Genomic DNA, 17,376 nt, shown 5'->3' with positions numbered 1-17,376 from the left:
GAAAGAAAGAAAGAAAGAAGTAGTGTGTGACCGTGGACGCAGTGTAGGGAGTCTCTACGCGGCTGCTCCACTCATGTTTGTCCACTAGTGAGAAGGAGACATGCATTCCGCGGGCAGGTCGTGGCTGCTGCTTACGGGCTTCGTGCTTTTCTATGTCATCTACCTGTTGTTCGGCGCGCTGGTTTTCTCGAGCATCGAGCGGCCGGTGGAGGACAAGCTGCGACATGACATGGAGACGCTGAAGCAGGAGTTTCTGAACTTGAGCTGCGTCAACCCCGCGTCCCTCGAGCGCTTTCTGGTCCAAGTCCTGGCGGCCAACAAGTACGGCGTCTCCGTCCTCAGAAACTCCTCCGCCACGTCCAACTGGGACCTGGCATCGTCCATGTTCTTCGCCAACACTCTGGTCACCACCGTGGGTGAGTTCAGGCCAAAGCGCAAAGGAATGTTTGGGTCATTTATGCACGACGCACTGACTTTTGAAGACCGGTTGAAGTCCCAGTGTAAAGCGACAGCAGCCACAAACATAAACATGAACCCGTTTATTGTTGCTGTGTATGGATGGAGAGAAAACACCGCACACATTTAATGATGGAAATATTTAGTTCTAGTATTTGACCACGTGTCGTGGGGTGATGGTGAAAGTTGCAGCTGTGCATTTTCAGTTATTTTAGAAACAACAAAACAAGTTTATTCAGTCAAAGTATAATTAATGCTCCTCATAAATCAGAAGACTTTTCGAGCACTTTTGATAAACTACAGGCTCACACTTTCAGTGGTAGAATGTTCGAGCTCAACCTACACAGCACATTTACCAAAGAAGCAACACAATTAGACAATAAAGTTTACAAATTGCACTTCAAAGTGTAGCAGTTAGTTAAAAATGTATGAATGTAAATGAATTGCACCACAAAGCAGGAAAGTGACTTTATATGAACTGTGGATCCTGCAGGGTCTTCAATAACATTACAGAATACATATCTGTATGTGTGTGTTCTACAATATTCTTGTTCTCCTATTTCACTGCTGCCTGGTTTCTCAGCCAAGTGCTTCACTTTGTTTGGTTAAAGCTCATTTATTGGTGACCCAAAGACTTGTGCTAATATCAAATAAGTTTGTTATTGTAATGTCAAGAAGAATTGAAACAAACTCTGACTTAGTGAAAGGTCCACCTTTTTTCACTTGTAGATGGAGATGAGGTGAATGCACCGCAACTTTTGTGCAACTTTTAAATTGTTTGGTCTAAGGCCCGCAAAGGTTAAGTTAAAAGTGTTGTGCATAACTTTAAAATATGAACAAATGTGTGTGTTACATTCAGACCATTGTCACATGAGTTTTGTGATTCAGCTCCACACGACTCTGTGTTTCTCAGTAAAGTGGTGTTTAAGTGTCGCGTCCACCTGCGACATTCCTGCATCACTGGAGAACGACTGATGACGCAAAGAAGCGGCCATGAAGCGTATCAGTCGGTAGTTTGCCGGGATTAATGCTTGTTGTCCCCTTCCGACCCTGCGCTGCCCCTGTATACACACAGACGCTCCCTCAGTCAGGTCTGATAGTTTTGCTTGGCGGCAAACGAGTTACATCGTTTCTGATCTGAGAATAATGACAACAAAAATAACTGGAGCAAGTGTGTGTGTGTATATACACTTTACACAGATTAAATCGGAATAAATACCCCTCAGGTTCAAGAGGCTCCTATTATTTGTGATAGTTTTAAATGTTTAAATGTACATGGAAACGTTCCACGATGTTATTGCTGTATGCTGTTTTCTTTAAGCGTGTGGGAGGAAGTACTTTACATACTGCAGAGTCACACTTGGTCTTTCTGTGGTGTACTATTTACACTTTCATTGACTCATGTGTGTCATTTTCTCATGTAATTATCTGAATGTGAGGTGAAGTCTGTGACCATTTGAATGTTTTGGATGAGGATTATGGTAATGTGAAGAAAAGTTAAAACATTGTCGTCTTCTTCCCTACGAAACACTCAAACACCACTGACTTCTTTTGCTCGTAAAGGGAAGTATCGTAAAGTACACACGACGAGTAGTTAAGTGTCCTTTGTGTCAGTGGGTGGAGAACATTTATGTGATATTTGGTGTGGTAGGTGATGAGCAGATGATTCAGTCTGGGTGTAGTTTCAGGACAATCGTGCACAGGCCACATCATCAGTAGTGTACACTGGCATCGTTGGGTGTGTTGGTCTTTCAGCTCTATACATGCTTCACATGGAGGTTAATCAATTGTGTCTTCCATATGTTCTGTGTTTCATGTGTTAGTCCATGTGTTCCGATTGTTCCAGTGCTTCAGAAAGAATGACACTGTATGGTCACGATATCATTGCTAAAACAACAAATCTAATGGTGGCCTAAGAAAAAATACAATTAATTGCAGCCTGTGTGATTTCTGAATTATTATTATTATTATTATTATTATTATTATTAGTATTATTAGTATTATTGTTTCAGATTGTAATTTTAATTAGAAATGGATTCAGTCCTACTTCTGCAGACATTTGTGTTCTCACACGTCTATGGATAAACTCTGCAGAATGTCTGGATTTCAGTGAACATCTGAAAAGCACTTAGTTATTGGTACTTTTAATGCGTTTTATATCAGGTAAAAAGTTATCACAGCCACAGAGTCAACCTTTGTACGATGAAAATATGTATTCTGTGGGTAATGGGGGCGGGACTAGATAAGCTTTTGCTTCTCCCACTTTCCCTTTTCGATTATGACATGACCAAAATAAACAAATAAATAAATAAATAAACCTCAGTCCCAGCAAGGTCTGAAAGAACTGTTTTGATCACAGATTAAACAGTTTGAAAAGGGTTTTTTTTTTAACATCAATGTGAATATGTTGGGGTTTATAGCCCACGTCTCAGCTACTCATTGTACTCGGTGTATGATCACAGTTCCATCACATGGTGAAGCCTCACAGAGGCTTTAATTGCGAGCTGCGATGATATCTAAGCAAATAACTGTTGAAACAGTCACATATGCTGATGTCATCCAGAGACTCCCATGGACACAGACTGAGGAAATAGAAATGTGTGCACGAAGCAGAGCAGAAGTTGACTATGCAGAATTCAGGAGATGTTTAATTATACAAAAGCTTTCTTTTGATGCCCTTGTGTGTTTGGGTTTAATGTATTTAATGCATTTCTAAGATAATAAACAGACATATACTATTGTTGTAGCCCAGAGATATTCTTCTGCATAACTTGATTATCAGGAGTGGTTACTTAAATGACCTGTCTGGTTATTATCATCTGACCTCCAGCGACAACAAGACATTTTCTCTCAGACTGAACAAGTTTCTAAAAATACTCCAGTTGTCTGGCACCATCACCTTTCTTTTCCGTTCTGATTTTTGGTTTGAACTTCAGCAGGTCGCCTTGAGAATGTCTACATGCCTAAAGGCACTGTATTGACTTTAACAGGCAGTTGGACAGGTGTCGTGAGTTTGCTGTACCTGTGAAAGTGAAATACCAGGAAACAAACTCTTGTAATAATGCTGGCTTTCTGGTTGATGCACAAAAAACACTGACAGATTTTTTGACAGCATTTAAGTAATTGCAGATGTGTCCTTAGTTTTGCCTTTCAGGCTGAACGTCCTCAGGAATTGCTTACAGGCAGAATTAAGGAGATGTTTTTGTTGAGTTGTCTGTCAAGGGAATTATATAATTTTGTCTTGGCAAGTGTCCAGTGAATCACAATTTCCATGTGTCCTCTCGCTGTCTCTCCAGGTTATGGCCACACCACTCCTCTGTCGGACACTGGGAAGGCCTTCTCCATTGTCTACGCCCTGTTGGGAGTCCCCTTCACAATGCTGGTGCTCACTGCCTGCGTCCAAAGGCTCATGTACCCGTTGGTCCTCGCTCCAGTTGGCCTCCTGCAGCGCTCTGGGATGGAGCCGCGGTCGGCCACTGCTGTTCACTTCCTGCTGCTGCTGCTCATGGTGGTGCTGTGCTTCTTACTGGCACCAGCAGCAATTTTCAGCCTTTTGGAGGTGTCCTGGTCGTTTTTGGATGGCGTGTACTTTTGTTTCATCTCGCTGTGCACCATTGGACTCGGCGACTTTGTTCCAGGGACGCAGCCAGGGCAGCAGTACAGGCCGCTGTATCAGGTCTCTGTCATGGGTAAGTGCTGCTCTTATCATATCCTTAGTAGATCAGATGATAGTTTGATCTGTCACCCAACATTAGTGCAGCCAGTTTTACCCTAGTTTTTTTTTTATTGTTTACTGATATTTGGGAGTAAAACATGCCTGACACTGATGAATTTTGAAAATGAACACATTTAATGTAGATTTTCTGCAGCCTATGCTGCTTTTAAACTTGCACTGATGATTCTGAATACAAATAATGACACAATTTTTCAACTGCCAAAACCTTTTGTCATTTATCTGTTTTATTGAAAGTGTGTTTTGCACTTTCACATCTATATTCAATAAAAATTGGAAAGGGACAGTACACTGGCGGCGCTCATTTCTGCAGAACCTTTTCCCGCCACTATGTCGGTGTAAAGAACCAGAGTCATGTGACGTCTGAAGCTCTATACAGTAAATGTAACCAAGAAAATCCTTGAGGCGTGATATACTGTACCAGGATCCACATATTTAACACAGGGATCCCAAAGCAGCACACGTGTACATGTAATGTCTCTCTCTATTTTCTGCCAGCCTTTAAGCCTCTTTGTTGACCTGCAATACAATATTCTTCTTTGCAGCATATGTGAGAATACTTTACAGTCTCTTATTGTTTTCAGTGGCACATGTCTGCTTGGGAGCTCTACGAGAACTGATTTCTAAGTATTAAACACTGGCATCTCCGGGATGATGTTCTGTCATGCTTACAGGTTGAGAGAGTCTGACCTTTGCTGCTGTACATGCCGTTTGCTTTCTCACCTCCAAATGTGACATGTAGCACCTCGCGCTGCTGCCCCTGCCCCTGCCCTGGTTTTCTGCTCGCTGACTTCATCTGGTAACAGGCTGAAATTGAAGTTTGTTCTTGTGTGTCATGACACAGACGTGATAATGTCCATGGAGATGTATGTGGTATTTCATGGAGATTTGTTTTTGAAGTAGGGATGGGAATCAGCATCAGTCAGTACTGGTCCCACACTGGTCAAAATCACTGGATTCGATATATTCCAGATTATATTGTAAAATCCGAAAAAGTGGTTAAAAACACTGTCCGACTGTGAGATAAAAAAACATACATTAATTATTACTTCACCACATCAGCAAATTGATTTCAATAGGTTTGCTGTTTAAGTAGCCACATCTGTTTCTTTTCCTCTTATACTCATGCAGACACATTTTCAGCTGCTTCATGACACAGGGAACACACTTCAACCCTTCTGTTACCATCCTGTCAAAACTATGGACTGGCGACCTGTCCAGGCTGTGACCCCGCCTTTCGCCCTATGTCAGCTGACATTGGCACAGCACCTCCCACGACCCTCATATAAAGCAGTAGAAGATGGATGGATACCGGAAAGCAGAAAAATGGATCATTGCGCCCGTATACTTTGTCATTACGGTAGCCCTCAGGACTTCCACGGACCGACCGTTGAATCAAAGACAAGATTCACCAGCCCGTGAATCTTGTCGCCAGCTTCTCAGTACCATATTTCTAAATGGTTGAATAACTGCCAAATATTGAAAGTGATAGTGATCTTGTAAAAAGGGGCAGAAACACTCAGTCATTGAACATTTTTGACAATTCTACAGCCGTAAAATCTAAATAAATCCAGGCTGCCTGAATATCATGATGGTCATATGAGGGTTAAGTTCACTGCATAGATATCATAGACCGTGGCTTAAATTAGAGAGCACATACTCCAGTGGCTGTTTGGTTCAGTAACATCTGGTACCTGTGGCACAGCAGGATCAGTCAGTTATTACCCGTATTAGAGGCTGATGATTTTATTTTGTCATAAAATCTCCTGAGTCATTTTCCGCTCAGTGATTCATGATATTAAAGCTGCAGTAGACAAGATCACTTGTTGAGACTCATCCTGAGGCTGTTAAATACTTGTGTTTTGGGGTTCCGGCCCAAGCCCCGTCCACCAAAATGAAGACTGTGAAGACCGACTAATGGAAACACTAGTGACACGACGTATGACCCAGGGTGATCTCACCGTCTCTGAAAGGCTCCACTCATATCAACACGTTTTATTATGTATATTATACATCTCTGTTTTAGACTGTTTTGTAGGACAGTCAACTGGAGACACCTTCTGTCTGTGAACTGAGGTGTGATTGGTTAATGTGGCCAGATTAGTTGCAAATTGATCAATAAGCACATAAATATGTTGCCTACCACACTGATTAAGGGTCATTTGCTTGTGTCCACTTTAGAATGTTTTAAATTACTTTGAATTGCTAGTAAAGGTTGTAAAATAAACGGATGTAAATGTGACTTAGATTTGGAAGAAAACATCATAACAAATATCAGATGTGTGTCAACACAGTGAGCATCTATCAGTGCCGACACTATTCTCGTCCATTTGAGTTAGATGTTGATGATAAATGTGCCTCTTGGTTAAAACCTTCCATTGGACCCCGAGGATTCTTTGTCTGTGTTTGGATCCAGTTTGCTGTCACATGACAGAAGTTGTTTTCATAGTTGTGCTCTTGTTTCTCTGTTTCTGTTTTGCTGTTTTTCTCTGTTATGAAATGATGTTTTTGTCTGTAAATAGCCAGGCTGTTTTTCCCCCTCTCTTGTCAAGATTGGGGAGCGCTGTCGTGAACTAAAACCTGTTAAAACCTAGATTTAAAGGGATCAGTGGGAATGTGTGTGTTTTGGAATTCATTCCCAGGTCAAATGGGATCATTCTTTCCCTGATAAACCTATAGTGACTTATTAGGAGGATTTCATGTTTGATGTAAAGATTGGAGGCACCAGGTCCCGGTGGACATGATTCCTTCCTTGTCCTTTCTCTATAAATCCTGGACTTGGGTGCAGAAGGAGGCTCAGTGGTTCACACATGATATTTGTGTTGTTTCCTCTCTGAACAGCCTGTATTATATAATAATGATGTTGCTTGAGTCAGATTAGCTACTGCTGTAGGTTGTGAGGAGGATTAGTTACCTGACCAGAGTGTGGGCTGTTGTTCTCGCAGCCTGACTTTGTAAATCCATAGTGGTTTCGCCTGCTGAGGTGCTGTGACACAAAGCTGGTGTGATACTCTGTATCAGGCCAACACCAGCCAAAGTGTCTGGATTGGTTTTCGGAAAAAGAAAGAAGTGTAATCTGATACGGATTACATAAAACCTAGTTATGATGTCAATACCTCACTAAACGCAGGCAACATGCTGTAAAGAGAGATCTCTGCTATAAACGACAAGGATGTGAGTGTGGCCACAAATGTGTGGCACACAGTTGGAACATTTTGTTATTGAAATGACTAATGGCTAGGGGGTAAATCCAATCCAGTCCAACTTTATTTATAAAGCACTTTGAAGACGATAAAGCCAACATCTCAAACTGAGTTAAAAGCCAAAGAGAAAAAATGTGTTTTAAAAGAAGATGGGATTCCACAGAAAATGCTTGGTCATCACTATACTGTGGGGCAAGACCATGAAGACATTTAAGAACAAATAAACTGGGATTCAGTGCCACTAAAATTATGCTCTGGTTTTTTCATACCTAAAAGCCAAGCAGTGGTGTTTTGAACCAACTGTAGTCAAGCAAGTGACGTCAGGCTAAGCCCGACATATAGTGCATCGGCAGAAATTATTTTTAGGGATACTGGAATTGTATCATACACAAAAATGTCATCTCGTCATTCATAAGTAAGTAAAATAATTCTTGTATCCAGCCCTTTTAAAAAGTTTTGTTTGTTCTGTGGATCAAGCCTCAACCCCGACAACAAATGTCATAGAAAATCGGATTAGTAGATCAAACAGATGGCACAGAAAACCTCCTCCTTGTTGGCAGCAGTAACGGAGTGTAACATTTATTAAAGATTAAAAGTTGACTGGCTGTTTCTCTGGCTGTTTCTCTGGAGTTCTGTGATTAATTAAAGCAGATTTAATAGTGATTGTCTGTCTTTAAGTCAACCTCTCACTGAAAACCTCCCACAGTAACAGTGCAGTTCAGGGTCTTTGTAATCCGACACCGTTTCCCCCTCAATAGTTGGCCTACTTTTACAGTGAAGGACTTTTTGTCCAGGCTCTGAACTCTGTGGTTATGTGGGGCACTTTGTTCTATATTATGTGACGAGGAAAAGGCCATAGCTTCAAGACAAACTTATGAATCTGAAAAAACCGACAAATGTTGAGTGGATTTTATTTTTACCTCTTGGCCACTCTGTGTCTGCTGCAACACTTTTCTGTCCAGTGCGTGTCAGACTTCTTTAGAGTTTGGTTTACTCTTTGTACGCAGTCATGACTGGAGGAGACCTCACCTTAAAAACCGATGATGAACTTGTGTCAGGGCTTTATGGATTGATGTAGTTTCTTTGTCTGTCGGTAGACGGTGTGTGTCTGTGCTACTGTATCTAATACCAAACCAACCATAACTGTGCTACTCGGAGTCAAAGGGTGTGTACGGTGAAAAGTGTCAGCTGCTCGTCCACATTAATATTTTTTATTATTATTTATTTAGCCAGGAAGGGTCTCTTCTTCCAGGGAGTCCTGGTCAAGACAGAGCAGCAGAGATGGTACAAAAGTCACACAACAGAATATAAAAGTTAAAAGTCTTTTGTACAGGTTGACTAATACCAGTCATGATCCCGGTACAATCATATATAACATTTCTGTGATTAGTCCTTTTTAAGTGGAATCAGGCTCTCGCTTGCATTTCTGTCCGAACCTTCTGAGTTGCCTGTTATATCAGAAAATGTGAAAGACAGCTTCAGGTAATGACTTCCCTTTGCAAAAATAGATGATACTCCTGTTGATGATTAAATGACGCCTCCTCTCTCTGTGCTCCCTCCCTTTAGTCTACCTGTTTGTGGGTCTGATGATGATGTTCCTCCTGCTGCACACCTTCCACAAAATGGCCGACCTGCACGGCCTGACCACCTTCCTGCAGCTGCCACACTGTGAGGAGACTGACGAGGACAGGGAGCCCATTGTGGACAACAAGCTTGAAGAAGAGTCGTCCTACCCGTCAGACAAAGCTGCCAGTAAACCCCTGGAGCCGGGATCGCAGCCTTCGTACAACACCATCAACAAAGGCTGAACTGTGGAGGAAACGAACTGGGGCTCTACCTCTGACGGCGAGCTGAATCTCAATTCTCGTCTACATTTTTTTTCCTTCTCCCTTATTTGTCTTCCCAAGTGGAAAAAACACCTTTAGAAGTGAGCAATATTTACAACGATGAGAGTTTTGAAATTTAGCTTTTATGAGAAAATAGTTAAGTGACTGGTCACTATTATCACTTCCCGCACATAAACGACTATTTGATGCAGACAATGGTAACTCATGTGGACCAGAAGGCACAGAAAAGCCCTTTTCCTGCTTCACACTGTGTAACTGTGGTGTGTTCAGTCTCAGGATCACGCATGAACGGCTCGTTCCAAAGCTTTTGATACATTTTTGGGTTTTTTTCAGAACACTTTTGATTTGTGTATCACAATGTTGTGATGTGTGTGTGTGTGTGTGTGTGTGTGTGTGTGCGTGTGTGGGGGTGCTGCTAGTTCAGGATTAACAATAGTATCTTCATGTGTCTGTGGACGCACCTGTTATTTAAATTTTATACAAATAGTTATTTGTGCACCAGTGCCATCTTCAGTTGATTCTTTGTATGTCACATTTGCACATTATTGACTAAACACCTGCTGACAAATCACTGGATGCAAATAGCTCAAATAAATATAGAACATTTGACCAACACTGAGTATTTCAAACAGTGAGGACCAGATCTGCTAGATGTTTGTTATAATTACCTTTATGTTTCCAATGTTAACTTTTAGGTGTCTTCGTCAGGTGTCAAAGAGCACAGGGCTGTCCTCCTTTGTGATGCTGCCCTGGTGTCCCGTTTGTGTGTAGTGCTACATGCTGCTGCATCTCCAGAGCAAAGGTTGATTGTAAATAGGGTTAAAGGGTAGATAGGACTGAAGTGGAGAAAACACTGAAAAGGATGGTTTGGGGGGAAAGGGTGTCTTGTTATGAATGGAGACCTGATCTTTGTCACATTTAACACCAATTGTTGCTTGTTACTTGGATTGGATGGATTGAATCCATCAGAAGAACACTTGAAGTGCACTTTAATGTTCACATTGGTTGCAGGGAATGGGGGCTAATTTTATCCTGATACTGTAACGCAAGTTTGGCTTTGCCGTGTATGTTGTCGTAGCTTAGCATTAAAATGTATTCATATTGAAAAGTTGTGAATTAAATGTGGAAAAAAGAAAAACCTTTTGTTACGCCCTCATATTTGTCATCTTTTTAGAGACTTTGAAACCCTGAAAAACCTGGACCCTGCACACAGTGATGCTGTGTAACCCGGCCATTTTGTGTGGAGGTTTAAGTTTGAGGTTCGATCAACAACTGTTCTGGTCTGCATGCTGATGTTGCTCTTGGTGGCTGAGCTGGCAGCCTGGAGGAGGAGTTTGACAGATGTCATATACTGTAGATGTGCTGTGTAATTTTGTGAGTGGTAACACTGTGGTGTTAAGAACTTGAAGTGGTCATCAGGACTTGAAAAGTGCTGTGCAAATACAGACCTTTACCATTTGCCCACATTTTCTCTCATGAGGCTGTTTAGCCTACAGTGGATAAATATCTGGATAGTTCCACCAGTTGGTCAGAACTGAAGAAGGTGGCTACAGCTAACTACTGAAGATGACTGATAATCTTCAGACATTGTGAAATGAGAATAATGGAAATGAGTTTACAGTCAATTTTGAATCTCCAATTAACCAAACACCAATCTTTTGGCTGAGTTTTAAATGAAGAAAACTTGGTGTCCCAGAAAATGTGTTCAAAATGTAGTTTCAGTGTAACGTCTCCAATTACAAAGATACAGTATTGATCTTATTTTCCCCATGTCTTGGAACAATAACATTGTTCTGTGTGCCCACAATGACAGTGAAAAGATCCCTTCATGTAAAATCTATGTCGACTTGTTGGCATGTTGAGTATAAAAAGCTTTTTCTGTAAGGTCTCAACTGACAGGAGAATTTAAAGCCTGTTCAGGCTTCTCACTGTGTTTCTTAGACTACCACCATAGCTTTTCTTTAAGGTAACAAAATAAAATGGACCTAATGTGCTGCTCCCAAACTACTTATTTTATAATAATTTTCACTCTTCAGTCCTCTGTAATTAAAAGAAACAAAACTGAGTCACGTAACTTCATGTTTGTGATTTATTAAAAAAACAGCAAAGGTAAACATCTTTACAATATTTGTATGGAAAATAAAAGTAAAATACTGCCATGACAGAATAATATAACACTACTGAACTGTTAAATATGGTAGAAATCAACTCCTCTTCAACAAAACATGAATTATTTGAAACTGAATCCCTGCTGTTTATAAAGGACCTTTGCATAGTAAGCAACTCTGATCCATAAAACAGGATTTAATTGTACAAAAGTCTAACATGCATTATGTGCTATAGCAGTGTTGGTTTAAAAGATGGATCAACATCTAGAACTAGAATTACAGTAAAACACCTTTCTTTTAAACAATATGCATTAACAGAAACCCATTTTATGGGTCTATAAGGGACAATTTAACCAAATCATACATGTAATGTGACTTTTAAATAAATACATAAACCACATGCTCACATGACTCGACACATAAAATGCATATTATTAATAACAAAAGTGCAATATTCAGATGTAAACCAAACAAAAGATGACACCTAGTGGTGCTGATCAGTACTACATCTGCATAATGGGACCTGCTGTGTAGTGGTTGTAATTTAAAATACTGTGAGACGCACACCAACAGGCTGGTTGGATGTTCTGGACAGTCACATTTACACTTGTGATATGTTGTATACAATCGCAGTACTGTAAAGGCTCTTTGAATAAAAGCATCTCTAAAAATAAAAGCGACTCTTTCGGGGCTGCACTGTGCATGGAGCCAATAACAGAACCAATGTGTTTTCTGCGCTTCAAACAGCTGCACTGTACCCATCTAAACAAAGAAACACTCGCATAACATCCCGTCGAACAGAATTTTAAAATTGTGCTTTTTCCTCCCACTAATCAACTTTAACTGCTACAGGAATAGATAGGTTAAATGTAACCTTACTGCAACTTCAACTGTTCACTGAAATAACCTTCAAGAAGTATGTACATCATTTTAAAGAAAAAAAAAATCTTATGCTAAATGTAGAAAATACAGATTTTCTAAATTTCTTCTCCTGGTCAAATATCTTGAAATCAATGATTTCAGAGACCCAACCCCTTTTTTCCTTCTGTTTTAAAACCTTGACCTAATCTCTGTGTCTGATATTGTGCTCCTTATTGAGACTCACTGATAAATGACGTTAAAGAATTTCTTCACAGAAGATCTGACCTCGAACATTAGTGTTTCTACCATTCTCCATCTGACACCAGCCACATCACATTCTCTCAGAACATTAACAATACACGTGTGTCACAAGATTTGTCCTCAGCCAAAGTCAAATAAACTGGATCAAACACCGGTCCATGACTGGCTTCAGCTTTTCTTTTACCACAAATAACTCTGGATGTTCAGTGTGAATGCAAGATTCACTTACAGTTGGGGGGCAAAATATAGGGAACTGGCACTGCCTTTCAATAAATCCAAACAGCCGAGTCACAGTGAGAACTGTAATAACATTCATTTCAGCAGTTCTTCATTGAGTGACTGATTGCTCAGTATTAAAGAGAAAAAAACTTTTTCACGCCTAGCTTTCTCCCTCACTTGGCCTGCATTTTTTTCAGAAACACAAAAATGTTTCTTTTTGTATTTCATGATACAGTAAGAGCTGGCAGATGCATCACAGCTGTGCAGCATTTACGTTCTACAACCCCAGGGTATTCTTACTACTTTCTAAAACCTACAATACTCTTTTCTCGAGCAACATATGTATATAAAAAACACAAAGAATAATCGACATGTTTGACAGTCCTGCCTTTTGCCCTAAGAATTATGTTTACTTCCACCAAGTTGGTGAAAGGAATTCAGGTTGCTTCCTGTTTAAGTGGTTTTCTCACATAACAATGAAGATGAGGCAATTAGGACTCCACCAGGATCTCCATCAGATGCTCCAGCTCAAGTCCTTGATTCTGGCCAGAAAAGAAAACAGATGGTGGTGAGGAGAGAGAAGGTGAAACTGAGGGTGACAGTGGGCTGAATGAGGAGAATGAAGGCAGGCACTTTAGATTCTGGTTAAGAGAGAAGGACAAAGGGTGCGAGGACGGAGAGAAAGGCAGCAGGTAACGGGGGAGATCATCCCCACCTGAGTATCCACCCCCATTGCCTCTAAGCCCAAGCACGCCCATGTCCCTTTCTAACAGGGATGTGTCTATATCCTGGAACAGATCTTCCACAGTGAGGTCACTGAGATAGCTGGACCTCATTGCATCCATGTTGCTTTCTCGTGCTCTGCACTCTTCCTGTTGCTCCCAGCTCCCCCCATATCCCCTGACCCCCTGTTTAGCCCATGCTGCATTTCCTTCAGAAGGCCTCTGCAGATTCTCCAGGGATCGTAGAGGCATCCGCTGAGCTGCCTGTGGGCTCCAGTCAATATTTGAGTCCAGTGCAGTGAGAATGGAAGAAATGGCAGCTGAAAGGGAGAAATCAGTATCAGTGGACATGGATCCCCAATCCTCATCTTCCTCACCAACAGACAGGGGAACACCGCATGTATTCAACTGGCAGCTTGCTGGATACCTACTTGTAGCAGAATTGGAGGGGTGATGCGAGGAATCCACAGGGCAGGTGGTAAGTGCTGAGTCACTGTTAATCACTCCTTCTGCAGAGTGATGTTTAGCAGGAACAACTTTGTTCCAACGACTCTCCTGCTCATTCTCCTGAAGTGCAGATAAAGAGCTGCAGGGTGGGATTGGCCCATCTACACACACAGATCTACAGGCCTGCAGGTTGATCTGCCGCAGTGTGTTTGCTATCAGCACAGACCTCCGCAGGCTGGGTTCAGGAAGCTCCTGGCCATGTTGGTACTTGTTCAGAGAGACTGAGAACACAAACTGTCGTTGGCTCTCCCAGGTCGAGCTGCTCCTGTCTGAAACCTCCACGTCCTCGGGTGGGAATTTACGCTTCTGCCCCTTCATGATCATCTTTAAACTGCAAAACAAAAGATTAACTGTTAAAAAAAAACCACATGTAAAGCTCTACATCACCTAATGTAAAATATTTTGATCAGTTTTGTCACCCGTGAAGGAAAGTAGGGTTTCATATGTCATACACAAAATGGTTTTAGTTTTATTCTAAGGTCAAAATCAGGGCAGCCGATTGCCCACATATGGTGCAGATTTTTTGGCTAGTTTTTCTCCCCCTCTGATAACGTTTGATGTTTAATAACAAACGATACACAAAATTACTTTACTTAAACTTTTATTGAACAACACTCTTGATTGTTCTCTCAAATTTGTGTTTGGTGTATAACCTGCAGCATATTTATTCACATTACATTTTTAAAATTAATAAACTTAATACGTGAACTAGTCTATCAAAAATACTTAGCTTTTCGTCAAAAACTTTTTGATTAAAATGTTTTTTCTGCGCTGTTATACAGATGAAGACTGGGTGTGCTGAAAGGCATTCTGGGTAGTGGAGTTTAAATATCCTACATTCCAATGACGTAATTCACTCAAGAAGCTATATGAATGATTGATTCCCCACAAATGGGTGCTTTTGTTCACTAAAATAACAAATAACTGTCTCTTTTTGATCATTACTCAGATTCTATATTAAGACAGTACAATCCTTTAACATCACTTCAGGCTGACTTTTTGATAAAAATAGCTATGCTATAAAAAAAGACTGCAAAACAAAAAGGTAACGTTAATTCAGTAAATATGTTTAAATGTTACATTAACGAAAACTAACCGGCCATTCTAGTGGAATATCATAGTAGTTGAGATACAGTTAAGACTGCACAATAATTCAATAGAAAATGTATTTGGATAAAACTATTTTTTTCAAAGGCAACCGATATTTATTTAAAACTACAAATGACTGGAGCGAAAATTAGACTTTTACATGACGTTTCATGCGAAAATGATCAGCATCGAGTCGAGCATTTTTTTTATCGTGATAGGCCATATTATTCAGATTTGTCTACGGTGCGTTATTAGTTAATAAATTAGTAAAAAAAAGAACACTAATCTAATTCGTTTTGTGATAAACATACGAGTGGAAAAACTCGTACATAGAAATAACCGTGTTGATAATTATGGTTGTTAACATTCAGTATGGAGGAGGCTTTTCAGTGAACTGAGTCACAGTATGTTGGGGGTCGTTATGATAGTTTCGTCGTGTAGGAGGGAAAACAAGAATCTTAAGAAAAGGCAAAAATGTTTCAACGCAAGTTAACCTAAAGTAACGGTAAGTGTGTGTGTTGCGTCGCATTAAATGGCTCGATTTTATCTTTTTAAAAAGACAAGAAACACGTAAACTTTAAACCGATAAAACGTTTAACGGTATCTTTAAACGAACAGACCTGTTGAATCACTTCCCGTCTCTGGTCCACACAGACACCGCTGCTACTCGAAAATCAGATTCCCGCTTCTTCTTCGGTCCAGAGGAAAAACAAATCAGCGTGTCACGATTGTAACTCGTTCAGAGTTAAGTCAAAATTGATATTTTCAGGGTTTAAAAGTTTTAATAAACGCAGCTCAGTCCAGCTCACCGACTGAATCGTTCTTCTCCCGCCTGTGATTTGAGTCGAACACCAAAACGTTTGCAGTTGGGGGCTGGACGTGCCGAAAGGCATTTTGGGAAGTGGAGTGTAACCGCGCTGCATTCCAATACATACACGTTTTAAATATACGTTAAATGCACTGCACGTGTACAAAACACCGTGATAACTAAGTTAGTTGAGCATTACATTAACGCACTCTCATTTTATTGATTAATACTCACACTGAAATGTGTGTTATTGTGTAATATGCATAGCAGTAATTCCTAAACGATGACATCAACGACGACGGAAAGCAGAGGAACACGATTGTCTGCAACAAATACGACGACGTGAGTAAAAACTAAAACACAAACGCAGATGTTATATTGACATGGCTGGGGCTCCCATTCAACATGTTTTATCCCTTTTCATACAGTTAAGGTAAAAGTTGATGTGAGAACTAATGAGCGGGAACTACTCAGTAATCGAAACTATGTTTTAAAATGTAGGCTACGAGATACGATTATCGATTAAAAAAAACACAATCATAAAGTTTGCATCCTACACGTGTCCAAGTCCATGCGATTTAATTCATAGACATAAGACTCCACAGCTTTATATTTCAGATTTCAGAAAAACAGATTTACCTGAAAGCTTCCGTCGTCAGGCAGGGTCCTTGAACGCAACTGTGTCTCTCGCTGCCGTAAACGGTCAAGTTTTTACTTTCCTATTTCGGTTTAAATTTCCATAAATTCCAACCAACACTCGACTCAACACCCCACGAATAAGGTATAAAGTCAAAAAGTGAGCTAAATTGAAATAAATTACAAAACCTTTGGCTCCTCCTTACAACAGAGGACAAAACAAAAAAAAAACAAGTTACCATAAAGCAACTTCCTCCCGGCACACTTTCAAAATTACACCATGTGTCCTGTAATATTCATCTGATTAATTGAATAACAATTGACCCATGACAGTTATTAACAATGGCAAAATTAATTACTATTGGTATCAGTATTAGGGTTAAATAGTTAGTCCAGCTTTTATTTTTTAAGGCAGTGTTTCCGGTGTAGTGCTACCTCTGCTTGGCTTCCTTGACATGTTACCCACACGTGCTTCTCATCTGACTGTAGAGAGACGTGTTGTCATGGCGAAACTGAAGGTGATTCCCTTTTTAAATTTTAAATGCCAAAGTGACGCAGAATTAGTTCACTTTAGCTGTACTTTAGTGGCAATGGTCTCTCTTTCTTTTTTCTGATGCTTGTCCCAAAAAATCACTTAATTCAAAACCATAATATGGGTAGATATGGAGATCCCTGTTACTGTAAAAAGTAAATATGGTGACTACATTATATGGCACCACTTGGTTTTGTTTTGTGTTATAAATAAATTATGTGTAAGGCCTTCTGACAAACTACCTACATAACTGTAGTGCTGTCTTGTAGCTAAAGAGGACATATTGTAATTCCAGAGTGTTGGAAAAAAACATGTTAACTTTGCATCTATTCTGTTAATGTCCTCTATAAAAAGGTTTGGTTTATTCCCTTGGTTGTTCTCTGTGTTTTGTTCC

General features: G+C 40.4%; 2 protein-coding genes across 4 annotated transcripts; one reads left to right on the top strand and one right to left on the bottom strand.

Moving 5' to 3' along the window:
- On the top strand, positions 1-9,715 carry kcnk6 (potassium channel, subfamily K, member 6). Its single transcript, XM_044031866.1, has 3 exons — positions 1-416; positions 3,753-4,145; positions 8,959-9,715. The coding sequence occupies exons 1-3, from the start codon at positions 101-103 to the stop codon at positions 9,198-9,200; spliced, it is 951 nt and encodes a 316-aa protein (XP_043887801.1). The 5' UTR covers positions 1-100; the 3' UTR covers positions 9,201-9,715.
- Positions 9,716-11,314: 1,599 nt separating this feature from the next.
- On the bottom strand, positions 11,315-16,706 carry sertad3 (SERTA domain containing 3). Of its 3 annotated transcripts, XM_044031865.1 has the most exons (3): positions 15,627-16,705; positions 13,842-14,248; positions 11,315-13,730 (listed from the first exon to the last, which is right to left on the bottom strand). In XM_044031865.1, the coding sequence occupies exons 2-3, from the start codon at positions 14,239-14,241 to the stop codon at positions 13,180-13,182; spliced, it is 951 nt and encodes a 316-aa protein (XP_043887800.1). In that variant the 5' UTR covers positions 14,242-14,248; positions 15,627-16,705; the 3' UTR covers positions 11,315-13,179. The 3 variants fall into 3 exon arrangements, with proteins under 3 accessions (XP_043887800.1, XP_043887798.1, XP_043887799.1); XM_044031863.1 differs by having other exon boundaries at positions 11,315-14,248; positions 15,627-16,706; XM_044031864.1 differs by having other exon boundaries at positions 11,315-14,248; positions 16,454-16,706.
- Between the last annotated feature and the right edge of the window lie 670 nt (positions 16,707-17,376).

Source organism: Solea senegalensis, linkage group LG8 (genome assembly GCF_019176455.1).
Source record: "Solea senegalensis isolate Sse05_10M linkage group LG8, IFAPA_SoseM_1, whole genome shotgun sequence".
Taxonomy (NCBI): domain Eukaryota; kingdom Metazoa; phylum Chordata; class Actinopteri; order Pleuronectiformes; family Soleidae; genus Solea; species Solea senegalensis.
Note: the sequence above shows the minus strand (reverse complement) of the source record. Positions and strands in the feature narration are given on the sequence as shown.

Excerpts from the sequence above, each read along its gene's own strand:
- kcnk6 (XM_044031866.1), top strand. The coding sequence starts at position 101 with ATGCATTCCGCGGGCAGGTCGTGGCTGCTGCTTACGGGCTTCGTGCTT. Across the intron at positions 417-3,752 it reads CACTCTGGTCACCACCGTGG|GTTATGGCCACACCACTCCT; the intron begins GTGAGTTCAGGC and ends CTGTCTCTCCAG. Across the intron at positions 4,146-8,958 it reads GTATCAGGTCTCTGTCATGG|TCTACCTGTTTGTGGGTCTG; the intron begins GTAAGTGCTGCT and ends CCCTCCCTTTAG.
- sertad3 (XM_044031863.1), bottom strand. The coding sequence starts at position 14,241 with ATGATCATGAAGGGGCAGAAGCGTAAATTCCCACCCGAGGACGTGGAG.